Consider the following 16,890-nt stretch of genomic DNA (forward strand, 5'->3'; position numbering starts at 1 on the left):
TGTATCGATATAGTGGATACATTCTCATTGATTAGGGGTATCCCTATCAATAAATCCCTTAACCATTTCGCCTCTTTACCGGTAACAGCTTGTAGCGCACCAATTTTTTTTTTTTTTTTATTAAATTGTGTGCTTTATTTTAATCAATTGTTGTGATTTATTTGTTTGAATTAAATGTTAGAATTGTTTGGTAGAATTTTGTGAATTTAATTGTCAATTATTTATTTATTTATTTAATTTGTGAATAATTGAGTTTTTGTTTAATGCACCAAGGTGCATGGTAAGTAGTGATGCACAATAGTGATTGAGTGTGTGCATGTGCATAGTTACATGGTGCACTTGTATAGAATTTTCTACACACTTTATTGTTTCTTTTTATTATATTTATCTTGTTTATTTAAATAAAAAAATAAAAGAAAGGGAAAGGAATAGGTGGATGTGTGAAGCATGGTGGGAAAGGAGGGATTTCATTAACATTTTTATTTTGGTGATTGTAGATAAAATAGGAAAAGATTTTGTCATCTTTATGCACTCTTATTTTCCTATAATTATGAAAAAATCAAATAAAAAACAAAATAAATGAAAATAAACACATATAGGAAATTTACCTTTTCTTTCATTAGGCTATTATGGGCTAGGTTAGAATAAAGAGGGAAGGAAAGAAGAGAAGAGCATTTTTGCTCATTGGAATCCACGGCTAGAGAGAGAGAGAGAGAGGAGGAAGAGCAGGAGCTAGAGAGAGAAAGGAACAAGGAAAGAAAGAAGGAGAGGCAGAAGAAGGGATTTGAAATCCCTAGGTCTAGGTACTCAATTATGTTGTTTCTTTTCTTTTATTCTCTTCTTCTTGAATCTAAAGTAATGATGTTCTTCTTTTTGTTTTGTTTCCTTCATTGTTCTTGTTGGGGTTTGAAAATTATAGGTGCCAAAGAGGAGAATCAACCTTGTGGTATTGATTTCTATCAAGGAGGTAGTGAATCTAGCCTTTTGGTTGTTCTAACGATGGATCTTGATTTATAAATGTTGTGTTGGTTGTGGTTTTGATGGATTGTTTCAATGAGGGGTTTCAGCCTAGTCTTAATCTAGGGTTCATGATATTTTTTTGTTTGTTTGTTTATGTTGATAAGCATACTTGTGAGGTTGAATGTTTGGGATATGTTGATTTTTAGATATTCTATGTTCATGTTCATGATAGTTTTGGCTTATGTATGTATAGGGATCCTCCTTGTATGATTGTTATTTTAATTTTGTTAGATCCATGTTCTAGGATCCTATATACATATTGGCATGATAATTTATTTGGATTTCATGTTATTGAATCCATGAAAGTTGATCAATATGTTTATGAGAATTTTAGTTTTATTTTATGTTTAGGTCATGTGAATTTCGACCTAGGGTTATTGTGCCATGTACATGTATGATTGATATGGAATTATGCCTATGGTTTGACTGTATATGTGATGATAGGGATTTTTCTTAGAATAACAACGTGATAATAAATACATGCTAGGGTTGGTGTATGGATTTAAACTTATATGATTATTGTGTAAATTTTTGTGAAGCGTGATGTAAATAGATGGATTTCATGACTTGTTATGCTTGCTGACTTTTGTGTATAAATGGTATAGAATATGATGAAAATAATGATTTGCATGCATACATGTTTTGTCAAGTACTATGATAATTTTATGAAATTAAGGGAATTTTAATTTACATTAAAATGATATTTTTACTCAAATAAATACCTACAATTTTTTTTTTTAGAGAAAATATGAGTTTTTAATTTCAAGATGGTGATTTTTTAGGGTTTATTTTGTTGCTGGAATTTTTGGTAAAAATGTTGAAAAAGTCTTTTAAATGAAAGAAAGTTTGTGTGATTGTTGAAATAATATAACGCTCTAAACTATGTAAATATTAAAAACAGTAATTTTAAAGGTAACCTTTAGTGTTCATTTATAATGGGTATGATTTCTTTATTTTAATTAAGAAAAATGTTGAGATTAATTCACTTGTGATTTTTAAATAAATTAAATGGTGGGTGAAAGTTTAGTTTAATAAATCAAAATAATTATTTTGATGATCACATATGAGGTTATATTACACAAAATCAAGTGTTAAATAATACAAGAAAAATATATTTTCTCACACCTAAAATTATATTTTTCTCACATCAATTATATAATTTTATTAATTTAAATAAAAATGTTATTTTTTTCCAAGGGAACATGATATTTATAAGTACTTTAAATAGTTTCTAGTTTTTGTTAGTCCTATGTAATTTAAAAATAATAAATGGATTTATTGTATTCTTAAATGGTTAAATAAATTATTTTTATTGAATAAAATATAATGTCTTAAGAAGTTTAATCAACTAGGGATTTAAAAGAAATAAATAAGCGTGAGAAAGTATGTTCCTAAACCCTTATTTTAAAAATGATAGAAATAAGCGCCTAGAAATTATTGTTTTTAACGTCATATTTTAACAACGTTCCCACATATGCATGTGGCATGCAAATGCACTTTTACGTAAAAAAATATGTCTAATATTCAACCATATGATTTTTACTTGAAAACCATACATGTATAATAGGTAGAAGTTGCATTATTATTTTTGTGATTTTAAGTATAAAAATGTGTCTCCTTGGAAAATATGTGTAGATTTCACCATGTGTGCATGCTATTTGCATGGGGTATATGAGTTGGGCACGAGAAAGACTTATGTGATACTAAGGAATTCTATTTGATTATGGTTATATGATCATTGTGAAGTTGTTCAATTTTTGCTTTGCTCGGACCTGAGGTAAGGAAGTCAGATAGAATTTTTGTTTAAGTATGATATGAACGGTTAGATTGGTTTGTATGACGATAAATGTTATGTATGAAGATATACCTTCTGATATGAAGTATGAAATGTTGTTGTTAATTGATAGGGTGAAATTTGATGAATCATGTATATCCTTTTTGTGTTGATGCTACCGGATTGCATGTATGTCTTTATTGTTAGGAAAAATAGTTTTTGCCTCAATTGAAATGGTAAGAAAATACAACTCTATGCAATATATTACAAATAAATAATGGTTGATTAAAAAGAGTGTTACAACTTTATAACTGAAAATACAAATAAAAGGAGAAGGAGATGTAAGATGATAGAAATAGAAAGTACAACTCTATTACAAAAGATATAAATAAACTAGAAGTGTTTTAACAAAGGAAATAAAAGGATTACAACTCTTAAAAAAAAGTACAAGTAAATAGAACAAGAAGAAAAAGAAGAAAAGCAATAGAAGAAAATAAGAAGAAGAAGAAAACCAACAAACTCTCACTCACACAACCAAAGTGAAGAGTGTTGGGGATCACCAACTTGAACAAGGTTTGAAACCTTTGTCCAAAATCTTATTTCTCCCTAACTCAAGCACTAATGGATCTCTCACAGATTTTAGGAAAGGCTTTTTGAAATAATCAAGCCTCAAGGTGTTTCTAGCCAAGTGCTCTAATGGATAGAAAAGTTGTGTCTTTCAAGTGAGCAATAAGCTCCTATTTATAGAGTTTAAAGACACCTTTTGAATTTCAAATTCTATCAACCCCTATGGTTGTTACCAATGATTAATTGGTTTATTATGGAATTAAAAATGAGATATGGGAGTTATTTGGGTTTTTTGAGCCGTTCAACAAAGATTGAAAAAACTGAAGAAAAAAAATTGCTTGTAATGCTCCTATGGCCGCGGCCATTGACCATTTTCAGCACACATTTTTGTGTTGTTTTTCCAAACGGTTCCAAACCCTCCCAATTGATTTTGTAACCTCCAAAACACATTATTAGGGTTAAAATCACACCTCTAACAGCCATTTCTCATATGGCTTTATGAAATTCATCTCAATATTGTGTAACACCAAATTTACACAATAAATGGTAATATTTGGAAGTTACAAATTTGTAACAGCAAATATGTTACATATTTGGATATATCTCATATATCTAAATATTGTAACTCTCTGTTATATGTTACAATATGTGACACTCTTTGTCACATTTATTTAATCTAAAACATTATATTATAATATAATATAATATTACATTATATTATAAAATAATATAACATTTATGTTGTATGATATGTAAATGGTTGTTAGCGTGATGAACGCGACACAACAAATTGGTTACCAAGGATCTAAGACGTAACCCGAGTTGTAACCCGAGTTATTAAGGATATAAAGACGTAACTCATAGGGTGGACGCACCGAGGTTATTCAACGACCAGAGCCTCCTGTTTACCTCAAGATGTGACATGGACAAGATAGGGGGCCATGTTCACAAAGATATGATGATGATGCTTATGATGATAATGTTTATGATGATAATGTTTATGATGATGAAGTTATGTATGATGTATAACGATGTATGAATATGAATATGTTTTGTTGTGTTTACTTGTGTGTTGTTTGTACTTCCTTACTGGGCTTTTAACTCACCCTATTGCTTTCCCTTCCAGGTAGTAAATAGGGTTTATCTTTGGCACGCAGGGTGATGTGAGAAGTTCCGACGTCAGAGTGTGTATGGCATGGGGTATCCTATGGGCGAGAAAACAATCAGCTTAAACGTCAATTTTAAAGAATGATATTATGTTTTATTTTGTTTTCAAAACTTATCAGTGGGACTTGAGCTACATTTAGTTTTCTTTAAAAAGGTTGAATGAGAACTTTATTTTATTTTAAACTATTGGGCCCAACTTGCTTGTTTTAGCAAGGCCCGATGAAATTTTCATATAATAAGTGGATCCTTCTACAAGTTTATGAGCATGGAGATGTTTTACAAAGAATTAGTTTAGGGCATTTTACAAATGGTATCAGAGCTAGTCGTCGATGTTTACAAGGACCCTCCCCATACAAGCTAAAGACGAGAAAATCTCACCTCACCGCGTCGTAAGTATTTATTTTATGTGCTATTATTTGTTTATGTTTTATTTAATTTTATAGTTTTGTTACTGCAGTATAGTAAGATGCCTCCTGTTATAAAAACCACTAAGAAACTACTACTTAAGGAAATCCGCACAATACCCAACTACGATTGGAGAATTACGATGTTGAAAACAACGACAGTGGTTTGCGATCGTATGTAAGGAATCATGAAGAAAAGAGGATCATTGCTATGGCCTAGAGAGCAATATTAGGTGTTAAGGGAAGCACTATCGATGTACTCCGAGGCCCTTCGCCAGTTAGACATAGCATGCACAATGTCATTCAGGACGACCTCGACTTTAGCACCATAGAGTATGTGATATACGATCTTATGGACAACTACGAATTTAGTCATCAGGAGCTGGTTATGGTAAAGATGGATAACAGAGAGATGGAGGAGCGTTTGGAGACGATAAACGATTTGGAAGGAGCCTTGGCATGTCAGGAAGTAGTTCATGCCATACCACAAGTGACTGCTAGGATGAGGGTGATGTCGAGCATTCTCGACTACTTCCACATCCCCGATGATGTCTTTGATTACAGCTCAGGAGACGAGTCCACAGTTAAGGACTAAAGTCTGTCGCGTAGATCGTTCCATGAATCGTTAATGAATAAGATGGGATTTTTTTAAGACCCTAAGGATTTATGTTTTTGGTTATTGAATACTTTATGAGTTGTTTGAATTTTGGAATAATTTAGAACACTTTGAATGCTATGTTTTAATATTATTCCTCTTGCAACCTCTAAATGGTGTGGGTTTAGAATGTATGATTTTCACGAATATTTATCAAACCATTTTGCGAATTGTCCTCTCTTACGATTTTATTTTGGTGCCTTAGAATCTCATAATGTCAACAAGAGGATGAGGAGGAAATGGAAGAGGAAGAGGCCGAGGAAAGGGTGTCTCCACAATGTCTAAGGCCACGACAACTCCTAACATAGGAATGCCATCAATCCAACCTGCAGCTCCAACAGCACCATCTAAGGACCTGGCCATGAATGTAGCAAGGTTGAGAGAACAACTAAGATTGAGAGATGATGAATTGGCACATGCTAGGAAAGTGCCCCAATTGCCTAAAGTACCAGTGGCGCAGCCTCAGCCACCAACACCACCACCTGCACCACTGCCTATGACTTATGGGTTTGAGCCAGTGTATGAACATTTCAGAAAACAAGCCCCGCCAACTTTTGAAGGGGAAGTTGATCCCGTGGTGGCGAAGGATTGGTTAAGATCGATCGAGGCCATCTTCGATCATATGGAGTTAAATGATCGTCAGAGAATCTCATGTGCAGCCCACTTACTTAAGTTTGATGCGCGGATATGGTGGGATGTGATTAAACATACCCAAGATCTGAATACCATGACTTGGGCAGAATTCGTGCAGGCTTTTAGCAAGAAGTATTACAATGCGGCCGTGTTGGCAACCAATGTAGATGAGTTCGTGACTTTGATTCAGGGAAATTTATCTATCACTAATTATGCACAGAAGTTTGATAGGTTGGCAAAATTCGCTCCTGAAGTTGTACCACCTGAAGCTCTGCGAGTCCAAAGGTTCATGAGGGGACTCAAGACTATGATTGGGAGGGATGCTACGATGACCAATACTGAAGTGGTCAGTTATGCCAAAATACTAGATAGGGCACTTGAGGCAGAATACTTGGAGGATCGAATATGGAAGGACAATGCTGCCAGAAGAAAGGTCCACCGAAACAAGGGCTCCAATGAAGGCAACAAGAGGAAAGCTAATGAAGGCAGAATAGTGGCATTGATAAGAGACCAAGACCCCCGGCCATGAATAACAACAGTCACAACACTCAGAACCACCCTAACAACCGCAAAAGTCGATATAATGATCAGAACCGTGGGAATCACCAAAGCAACAGAGTAAAGCACCCCACTTGTCCTAAATGATCAAAAAGACACCCGGGAGAATGCCAGGCTGGCACCAACAAATGTTTCAAGTGCATTCTGGCAAGACATCTGAGAAAAGATTGCCCACAATGGAAAACGGGACATAACAGTAACAACAATCTGATGCCATCATGGGTTTTGCCTTAACTCAGAATGAAGCAGCCAACAGCAACACCGTAGTCACAGGTCAGGTCCCTATATCTAGTAGGATGTGTAGAGTTCTTATTGATTTTGGAGTGACTTACTCTTTTGTTTCCATGAATGTGATTGATAAGTTGGGTATGCCTTGTAAATTGTTTGAGCATAGTTTTAGTATGATGTTACCGTCGGGAGATGTAATGCCCCACGTCACTATGGTTGCTTCCTGGAATGATGATTGTCCCTACAAACCAACACAAGTCTTTCCAGCGTGCTTTGTCCTCACTCGCACGCTTCCCAAGAAAACTTCCCAGGAGGTCACCCATCTTGAGAATACTCCAGGTCAAGCACGCTTAACTTTGGAGTTCTCAAGTGCTGGGCTACCGAAAAGAAGATGCATCTTGTTGATATAGGTAGTACCCATCAATCCATTTAAGCCATCTTCAACTGTGTATTCCCTTACCTACACAGTCTTAGAATCATCACACTTGACCTTCCCTAGGCGGTGTGGGATTGCACAGCTTTACCCGGTCTTTCCCCTTACGGATCATGGGATTCTGACTATCACAGGGAAGGTCAAGTGTGATGATTCTAAGACAGTGTAGGTATGGGACTACACAGTTGAAGAGGGCTTAAATGGGTTGATGGGTACTACCTATATCAACAAGATGCATCTTCTTTTCGGTAGCCCATCACTTGAGAACTCCAAAGTTAAGCGTGCTTGACCTGGAGTAATCTCAAGATGGGTGACCTCTTGGGAATTTTTCCCAAGAAGTGTGCGAGTAAGGACAAAGCACGCTGGAAAGACTCATGTTGGTTTGTAGGGCCAATCATCATTCTAGAAAGCAGCCATTGTGACGTGGAGCGTTACAAAATGGTATTAGAGCCTTGACCCATCCAGAAGTGTGGCAGATGGAGACGTCAGACTCGTAAGGGGGGGGGGGGTGATTGTGACAGTCAGAATCCCGTGATCCGTAAGGGGAAAGACCAGGTAAAGTTATGCAATCCCACACCGCCTGGGGAAGTTTAAGTGTGATGATTCTAAGACTGTGTAGGTATGGGACTACACAGTTGAAGATGGCTTAAATAGATTGATGGGTACTACTTATATCAACAAGGTGCATCTTCTTTTCGGTAGCCCATCACTTGAGAACTCCAAAGTTAAGCATGCTTGACCTGGGAAGTTTTCCCAAGAAGCGTGCGAGTGAGGACAAAGCACGCTGGAAAGACTCGTGTTGGGTTGTAGGGCCAGTCGTCATTCCAGAAAGTAGCCATAGTGACGTGGGGCGTTGCAGGAGACATGATGTTGTCAACTAGGTGGTTACCATCAACGCCTATAATAATAGAGGGCAGGGAGTGCCCACCAGACCTTGTAGAGCTAAGTATACCATATTATGATGCCATACTTGGCATGGATTGGTTATCCAAACATGGAGCAAAAATTGATTGTTGGAAAAAGACTGTGGAGTTCAGACCAGAAGAAGGGGAACTCTTTTCTTTTAAAGGAGAATTAGTGAGTTTCCGTACGCCCATAATATCGGCACTAGAAGCATGAAATATGATGCAACATGGTTGTTCAGCATATCTAGCTAGTGTGGTAGATAAATCCAAGGAGTCAGAATTAAAACCAGAAAATGTGCATATCGTTTGTGAGTTTCCGGAAGAGTTTCTCGAGGAGTTACCAAGATTACCCTCGGACAAAGAAATTGAATTTGTGATCGAACTTACACCAGAAACAGAACCAATCTCTAAAGCTCCTTATTGAATGGCACCTGCAGAGTTGAAGGAACTTAAGAACCAGCTACTGGAGTTGTTGGACAAGGGGCTCATAAGACCTAGTCACTCGCCTTGGGGAGCATCAGTCCTATTTCTAAAAAAGAAGGACGGGAGCATGAGAATGTACATCGATTACCGAGAACTTAATAAGGTCTCCATCAAGAACAAATATCCATTGCCTAGGATAGATAACATTTTTGATCAACTGCAAGGGGCAGCAGTAATCTCAAGGATTGATCTGCGATCCAAGTACCATCAGTTAAAAGTGAAAGAGGGAGACATTCCGATGACAGCTTTCAGAACTCGTTACAGACACTATGAGTTCCTAGTGATGTCTTTTGGACTCACTAACTCCCCAGCAACATTCATGGACATGATGAACAAAGTATTTAAGGACTATTTGGACAAGTTTGTGGTAATGTTCATAGACAATATCCTTAGCTACTCGAAGATGAAGGAGGAGCATGAGGAGCAATTGAGATTGATCCTAAAAAGACTACGAGAACATCAGCTATATGCTAAATTCTCTAAGTGTGAGTTTTGGTTGGAACAAGTAACTTTCCTAGGGCATATAGTGTCCAAGAATGGGATAGCAGTAGATCCATCCAAGATCAAGGCCATTAGAGACTGGCCCCAGCCGAAGAATGCCTTAGAGGTTCGAAGCTTCTTAAGATTGGTGGGTTATTATCGGAAGTTTGTCGAGGGTTTCTCAAAGATCGCCACACCCTTGACCAACTTAACCCGCAAACATCAAAAGTTTTCATGGACAGAGAAATATGAAGAAAGCTTTCAGACCATGAAGGATAAGTTTATTTCCACACCTATCCTTTATGTTCCCACAGAGGGCGGGAAATTTGTAGTGTATTGTGATGCGTCAAAGAACGACTTATGGTCTGTGTTGGTGCAAGATGGGAAGGTGGTAGCTTATGCATCCAGACGACTCAAGGATTATGAGCAACCATATCCCACTCATGATCTAGAGTTGGCAGGAGTGGTGTCCGCACTAAAGATATGGAGACATCACTTATACGGGGACAAGTACAAAATCTACGCTGACCACAAAAGTTTGAAATACTTCTTCACGCAGAAAGAACTAAATATGAGGCAGCGAAGGTGGTTGGAATTAATGAAAGACTACGATTGTGAAATTCTATACCACCCAGGCAAGGCTAATATGGTTGTTGATGCATTGAGTAGGCGGGGACATGGGAGCGTCTCAGCACTGAATGCAATAGAGATGCCTCTTCAGAAGGAGATTATAAACGCCGACATAAAACTTGTGACAGGAAGCCTAGCAAACCTCACATTACAATCCTCCCTACTGAAACAAATTAGAGAAGGACAGAAAGTGGATGAAGCCCTAATGAAGCAATAGGCTTTGGTACAAGAAAGTGGTAGCAGTGATTTCACCATGTCCACCAGTGGATTGCTGTGATACAATGATAGGATTTGTGCCTGATAATGGCGAGATTAAGGAAAGTATTATGAAAAAGGCGCATACAACACCCTACTCCTTGCACCCGGGGTTGACAAAGATGTACCAAGACCTTAAGGCACTGTATTGGTGGCCTGGTATGAAGAGGGATAGTGCTGAGTTTGTTGCCAGATATTTGACATGCCAGCAAGTTAAGGCAGAACACCAAAGGCCAGCAAGGTTACTTCAGCTGCTTTACGTTCCATAATGGAAATGGGAGGATATATCAATGGATTTTGTGGTAGGATTACCCAGGACCACAAAACAACATGATTTTGTTTGGGTAATAGTGGATAGACTCACTAAGTCCGCCCATTTTCTACTAGTAAAGACCACCTACTCGGCAGACCAGTATGCAGATTTATATGTGAACGAAATAGTGAGACTTCATGGGGTTCCAAAGTCGATAATTTCCGATCGAGAGTCAGTTTTCACATCGAACTTTTGGAAGGGACTACAGAGAGCTATAGGTTCAAGGCTAAAGTTTAGCACCGCGTTTCATCCTCAGACTGATGGGCATTCTGAGAGAACTATGCAAATTCTAGAGGACATGTTGAGATACTACTGCCCCCAGCGCTGGCTAAAATGCATAATGTGTTTCACATCTCGATGTTGCGTAAGTACGTTTCAAATCCTTCTCATGTTTTGAGTTATGAGCCATTACAGCTGAAGCAGGACCTGAGTTATGATGAATAGCCAGAGCATGTTATTGAATAGGGAATCAAGGAACTGAGATCCAAAAGGATTCCACTAGTTAAGGTCCTGTGGAGGAATAGTATGGAACGAGAAGCAACATGGGAGTTGAAGGAGGACACGAGAGAAAGATACCCTGAATTATTTGGTAAGAAATAAGTTTGGGATGAAATTCCTTTTAAGGAGGGTATATTGTAGTGCACCAATTTTTTTATTGATTAAATTGAGTGCTTTATTTTGATTAATTGTTATGTGTTATGATTTATTTTATTTATTTGTTTAAATTAATTGTAAGCATTGTTTGGTAGAATTTTTTTAATTTAATTGTTAATTGTTTATTTATTTATTTAATTTGTGAATAATTGAGTTTTGGTTCAATGCACCAATGTGCATGGTAAGTAATGATGCACCCTAGTGATTGAGTGTGTGCATGTGCATGGTTACATGGTGCGCTTGTATAGAATTTTCTACACACTTTATTGTTTCCTTTTATTAGATTTATCTTGTTTATTTAAATAAAATAATTAAAAGAAAGGAAAAGGAAGAGGTGGACGTCTGAAGCATGGTGGGAAATGAGGGATTTCATTACCATTTTTATTTGGGTGATTTTAGATAAAATAGGAAAAGATGTTGTCATCTTTACGCACTCTTATTTTCCTATAATTGAGAAAAAAATCAAATAAAAAACAAAATAAATGAAAATAAACACAAATAGGAAACTTACCTTTTCTTTCATTAGGCTATTATGTGCTAGGTTAGAATAAAGAGAGAAGGAAAGAAGAGAAGAGCATGTTTGCTCATTGGAACACACGGCTAGAGAGAGAGAGAGAGGAAGAGCACGACAAGAGAGAGATAGAGGAAGAGCACGAGCTAGAGAGAGAAAGGAAGAAGGAAAGAAAGAAGAAGAGGAAGAAGAAGAAGGGATTCGAAATCCCTAGGTGTAGGTACTCAACTATGTTGTTTCTTTTTCTTTTATTCTCTTCTTCTTGAATCTAAAGTAATGATGTTCTTCTCTTTCTTTTGTTTTCTTCCTTTTTCTTGTTGGGGTTCGAAAATTATAGGTGCCCAAGGGGAGAATCAACCTTATGGTATTGATTTCTATCAAGGAGGTAGTGAATCTAGCCTATTGGTTGTTCTAGCGATGGATCTTGATTTATAAATGTTGTGTTGGTTGTGGTTTTGAGGGATTGTTTTGATGAGGGGTTTCAGCCTAGTCTTAATCTAGGGTTCATGATGTTTTTTTTTTTTTTTGTTTATGTTGATAAGCATACTTGTGAGGTTGAATGTTTGGGATATGTTGATTTTTGGATATTCTATGTTCATGTTCATGTTCATGATAGTTTTGGCTTATGCATGTATAGGGATCCTCCTTGTATGATTGTTATTTTAATTTTGTTAGATCCATGTTCTAGGATCCTATGTAAATATTGGCATGATAATTTATTTGGATTTCTTGTTATTGAATCCATGAAAGTTGATCAATATGTTTATGAGAATTTTAGTTTTATTTTATGTTTAGGTCATGTGAATTTCGACCTAGGGTTGTTGTGCCATGTACATGTATGATTGATATGGAATTATGCCTATGGTTTGATTGTATATGTGATGATAGGGATTTTTCTTAGAATAACAACGTGATAATAGATACATGCTAGGGTTGGTGTATAGATTTAAATATGTATGATTATTGTTTAAATTTTTGTGAAGCGTGCAAAAAGATGGATTTCATGACTTGTTATGCTTGTTGACTTTTGTGTATAAATGGTACAGAATATGATGAAAATAATGATTTGCATGCATAAATATTTTGGCAAGTACTATGATGATTTTATGAAATTAAGGGAATTTTAATTTATATTAAAATGATATTTTTACTCAAATAAATACCTACAGTTTTTTTTTTTTTTTTTTGAGAAAATATGAGTTTTTAATTTCAAGATGGTGATTTTTTAGAGTTTATTTTGTTGCTAGAATTTTTGGTAAAAATGTTGAAAAAATCTTTTAAATGAAAGAAAGTTTGTGTGATTGTTGAAATAATATAACGCACTAAACTATGTAAATATTAAAAACAATAATTTTAAAGGTAACCTTGAGTGTTCATTATTAATGGGTATGATTTCTTTATTTTGATTAAGAAAAATGTTGAGATTAATTTACTTGTGATTTTTAAATATATTAAATGGTGACTGATAGTTTAGTTTAATAAATTAAAATAATTATTTGATGATCACATATGAGCTTATATTACATAAAATCAAGTCTTAAATAATACAAGCAAAATATATTTTCTCACACCTAAAATTATATTTTTCTCACATCAATTATATAATTTTATTAATTTAAATAAAATTGTTATTTTTTTTCTAAGGGAACATGATATTTATAAGTACTTTAAATAGTTTCAAGTTTTTGTTAGTCCTATGCAATTTAAAAATAAGAAATGGATTTATTGTATTTTTAAATGGCTAAATAAATTATGTTTATGGAATAAAATATAATGTCTTAAGAGGTTTAATCAACTAGGGATTTAAACAAATAGATAAGCGTGAGAAAGTATGTTGCTAAACCCTTATTTTAAAAATGATAGAAATAAGCACATAGAAATTTTCGTTTTTAACGTCATTTTTTAACAATGTTCCCACATATGCATGTCCCATGCAAATGCACTTTTACGTTAAAAAATATGTCTAATATTCAGCCATATGATTTTTACTTGAAAACCATGCATGTATAATAGGCCGAAGTTGCATTATTAATTTTTTGTTATTTTAAGTATAAAAATGTGTCTGCTTGGAAAATATGTGTAGATTTCATCATGTGTGCATGGGTATATGAGTTGGGCACAAGAAAGTCTTATGTGATACTAAGGAATGCTATTTGATTATGGTTTTAGGCTCGTTGTGGTAATAAAGTTAGATAGAATTTTTGTTTAAGTATGATATGAATGGTAAGGTTGGTTTGTATGAAGATAAATGTTATGTATGATGATATACCTTCTGATATGAAGTTTGAATGTTGTTGGTAATTGATAGGGTGAAATTTGATGAATCATGTATATCCTTTTTTGTTTTGATATTACTGGATTGCATGTATGTCTTTATGTTGTATAATATGTAAATGGTTGTTAGCGTGACGAACGTGACACAAAAAATGGGTTACTAAGGATCTAAGACGTAACCCGAGTTACTAAGGATATAACGACGTAACTCATAGGGCAGACGCGCCGAGGTTATTCAAGGACCGCTATTTTCCTCAAGATAGGGGGCCATGATCAATAAAAGATATGATGATGCTTATGATGATAATGTTTATGATGATGATGTTTATGATGATGGCGTATGATGATGAAGTTAAGTATGATGTATAACGATGTATGAATACGAATATGTTTTGTTATGTTTACTTGTGTGTTGTTTGTACTTCCTTACTGGGCTTTTAGCTCACCCTCTTACTTTCCCTTCCAGGTAGCAAATATGGTTTCTCTTTGGCACGCGGGGTGATGTGGGAAGTTTCGACATCAAAGTGTGTATGGCGTGGGGTATCCTATGGGTGAGAAAACGATCAGCTTAAACATCAATTTTAAAGAATGATATTATGTTTTATTTTGTTTTCAGAACTTGTTAGTGGGACTTGAACTACATTTATTGCTTTTTAAAAACGTTGCATGAGACATTTATTTTATTTTAAACTATTGGGCCCAACTTGCATGTTTTAGCAACGCCCCACTGAAATTTTCATATAATAAGTGGTTTCCTTCTATAAGTTTATGAGCCTGAAGATGTTTTACAAAGAATTAGTTTAGGTAGTTTTACACAAATAGAGCTATAAACTCTGCTTCCATAGTGGCATGAGATATACAAGTTTGTTTCTTTGAACCCCAAGAAATTGCACCCCCACCAAGCGTAAATACCCAACCACAGTTGTGGACAAGTTGTCCCCAATATTTGATATCCAGCTTGCATCTGTATATCCTTCTAAGATTGAAGGAAATTTGGAGTAGTGAAGGCTTAGTCCTTTGGTTTTCTTGAGATAACCTAGGACTCTCCCAATAGCCTTCCAGTGATCCACACTTGGATTACTTGTAAACCTTCTAAGTTTACTTATTGCAAATGCTATATCAGGTCCAGTACATTGGGCAACGTACATAAGACTCTGTATAGCACTAGCGTACTCCAATTGAGCCACCACTCTTCCTTCATTCTTCTCTAGTTTTACACTATGATCGAATGGAGTTTTGGTATCTTTAACCGTGAGATGGTTAAATTTGTTCAATACTTTCTCAACATAGTGAGCTTTCCCTAACACAAAACCCCCGCTATGTTTCTTCACTTTGATACCAAGTATGGTGTCAACTTCTCCAAGATCTTTCATCTTGAAAGTTGATGATAGAAACTTCTTCGTTTCTTCTATCCCTTGCATGCTATCTCTTAAAATAAGCATGTCATCCACATATAAGCAAACAATGATCACATATCTCTTACAAGTTTTGGAATACAAACACTTGTCTCCATTGTTATGCCTAAACCCATTAAACACTTGTCTCATGCCATTGCTTAGGAGCTTGTTTCAATCCATATAAGGATTTTACAAGTCTACATACTTTATGTTCATATCTTGGTAGGACAAACCATTCAGATTGTTCCATATATACCTTCTCATTGAGGTCACCATTAAGGAATGTCGTTTTGACATCCATTTGATGAGCATACAAGTTGTGTATAGAAGCCAAAGCGAACAAAATTCTTATAGAAGTTGTTCTTGCAATAGGCGCATAGGTATTGAAATAATCAATATCCTTTTTTTGCCTAAACCCTTTAGCTACTAATCTAGCATTAAAGGTTTGGAAAGTGTCGTCAGTGTGGTATTTTTTCCTAAATACCCACTTACACCCAATTGGCTTAGACCGTGCTGGGAGGTCTACCAATTCCCAAATGTTGTTGGAAAGAATGGAATCCATCTCATCATTGATGGCTTCTTTCCAAAATGCACTATCTCTTGATTGCATGGCTTCTCTATAAGTCTTAGGATCATCCTCAACAAGAAGTACAATAGGAATTTTCCTAATGACTTCCTCTCTATTTCCTTCTACCATGTAGAAAGAAAATCGTTGAGAATCTATCTCATCCAATACTAGACTTTTCTCCTTTCTAAGCCTTTGACTTCTTCTAAGTTCAATAGGTTGTTTTACACTCCTTTGAGAATTATCCTCTTGAGAATCATAATTGAATGTAGATGCTTGAGAATTGTTCTCGTATAACAAATTCTCCTTTAGAGATGTTGAAGCTTGAGAATTGTTGTCACATAACATGTTCTCAAAAAATTTAACTTCTCTAGATTTTAGACTCTAAGTCTAATAGCGTATAAGCTTTAATATTGTTGGCATAACCAACAAAATCACACTTTATGGCTCTTGAACCTAACTTTGTTCTATTAGGTTCGTTTTTCTTGCAATATGCAAAACACCCCCACACTTCGAAGTACCCTATGTTGGGTTTTCTTCCTTTCCATAACTCATATGGAGATATCTTGTTTTTCTTCATCGGTATTCGATTAAGAATGTGACAAGCGGTTAACAACGCTTCACACCATAAGTTGACGTTCAACTTAGTAAACACCAACATAGAATTTATCATCTCTAGATAAGTCCTATTTTTTCTTTTGGCAACACCATTGTGTTGTGGTGTATAAGGTGCAGTGCACTCATGAATTATATCATTTTCTTCACAAAATGTATTGATTCATTAGAGAAGTACTCTCCTCCTCTATCACTTCTTAGCACCTTAATCTTTTTATTTAGTTGATTTTCAACTTCTAATTTATACAATTTAAAAGCCTCAAAAGTTTCATCTTTATGCTTTAAAAGAAATACATAGGTATATCTACTAAAATCATCTATAAAAGTAAGAAAATATATTTTACCACCTCTAGTTAAAACACCATTTAA

General features: G+C 35.4%; 1 protein-coding gene across 1 annotated transcript; it reads left to right on the top strand.

Moving 5' to 3' along the window:
- The first annotated feature begins 696 nt into the window (after positions 1–696).
- LOC133816496 (uncharacterized) lies at positions 697–7,441 on the top strand. The gene is made up of 3 exons (XM_062248956.1): positions 697–803; positions 920–967; positions 4,488–7,441. The coding sequence occupies exon 3, from the start codon at positions 5,865–5,867 to the stop codon at positions 6,747–6,749; it is 885 nt and encodes a 294-aa protein (XP_062104940.1). The 5' UTR covers positions 697–803; positions 920–967; positions 4,488–5,864; the 3' UTR covers positions 6,750–7,441.
- The last annotated feature ends 9,449 nt before the right edge of the window (positions 7,442–16,890 follow it).

Source organism: Humulus lupulus, chromosome 2 (assembly GCF_963169125.1).
Source record: "Humulus lupulus chromosome 2, drHumLupu1.1, whole genome shotgun sequence".
Lineage (NCBI taxonomy): Eukaryota > Viridiplantae > Streptophyta > Magnoliopsida > Rosales > Cannabaceae > Humulus > Humulus lupulus.

Bases quoted from the DNA above. Each gene is read 5' to 3' on its own strand.
- LOC133816496 (XM_062248956.1), top strand. From the start codon at position 5,865: ATGTCTAAGGCCACGACAACTCCTAACATAGGAATGCCATCAATCCAA.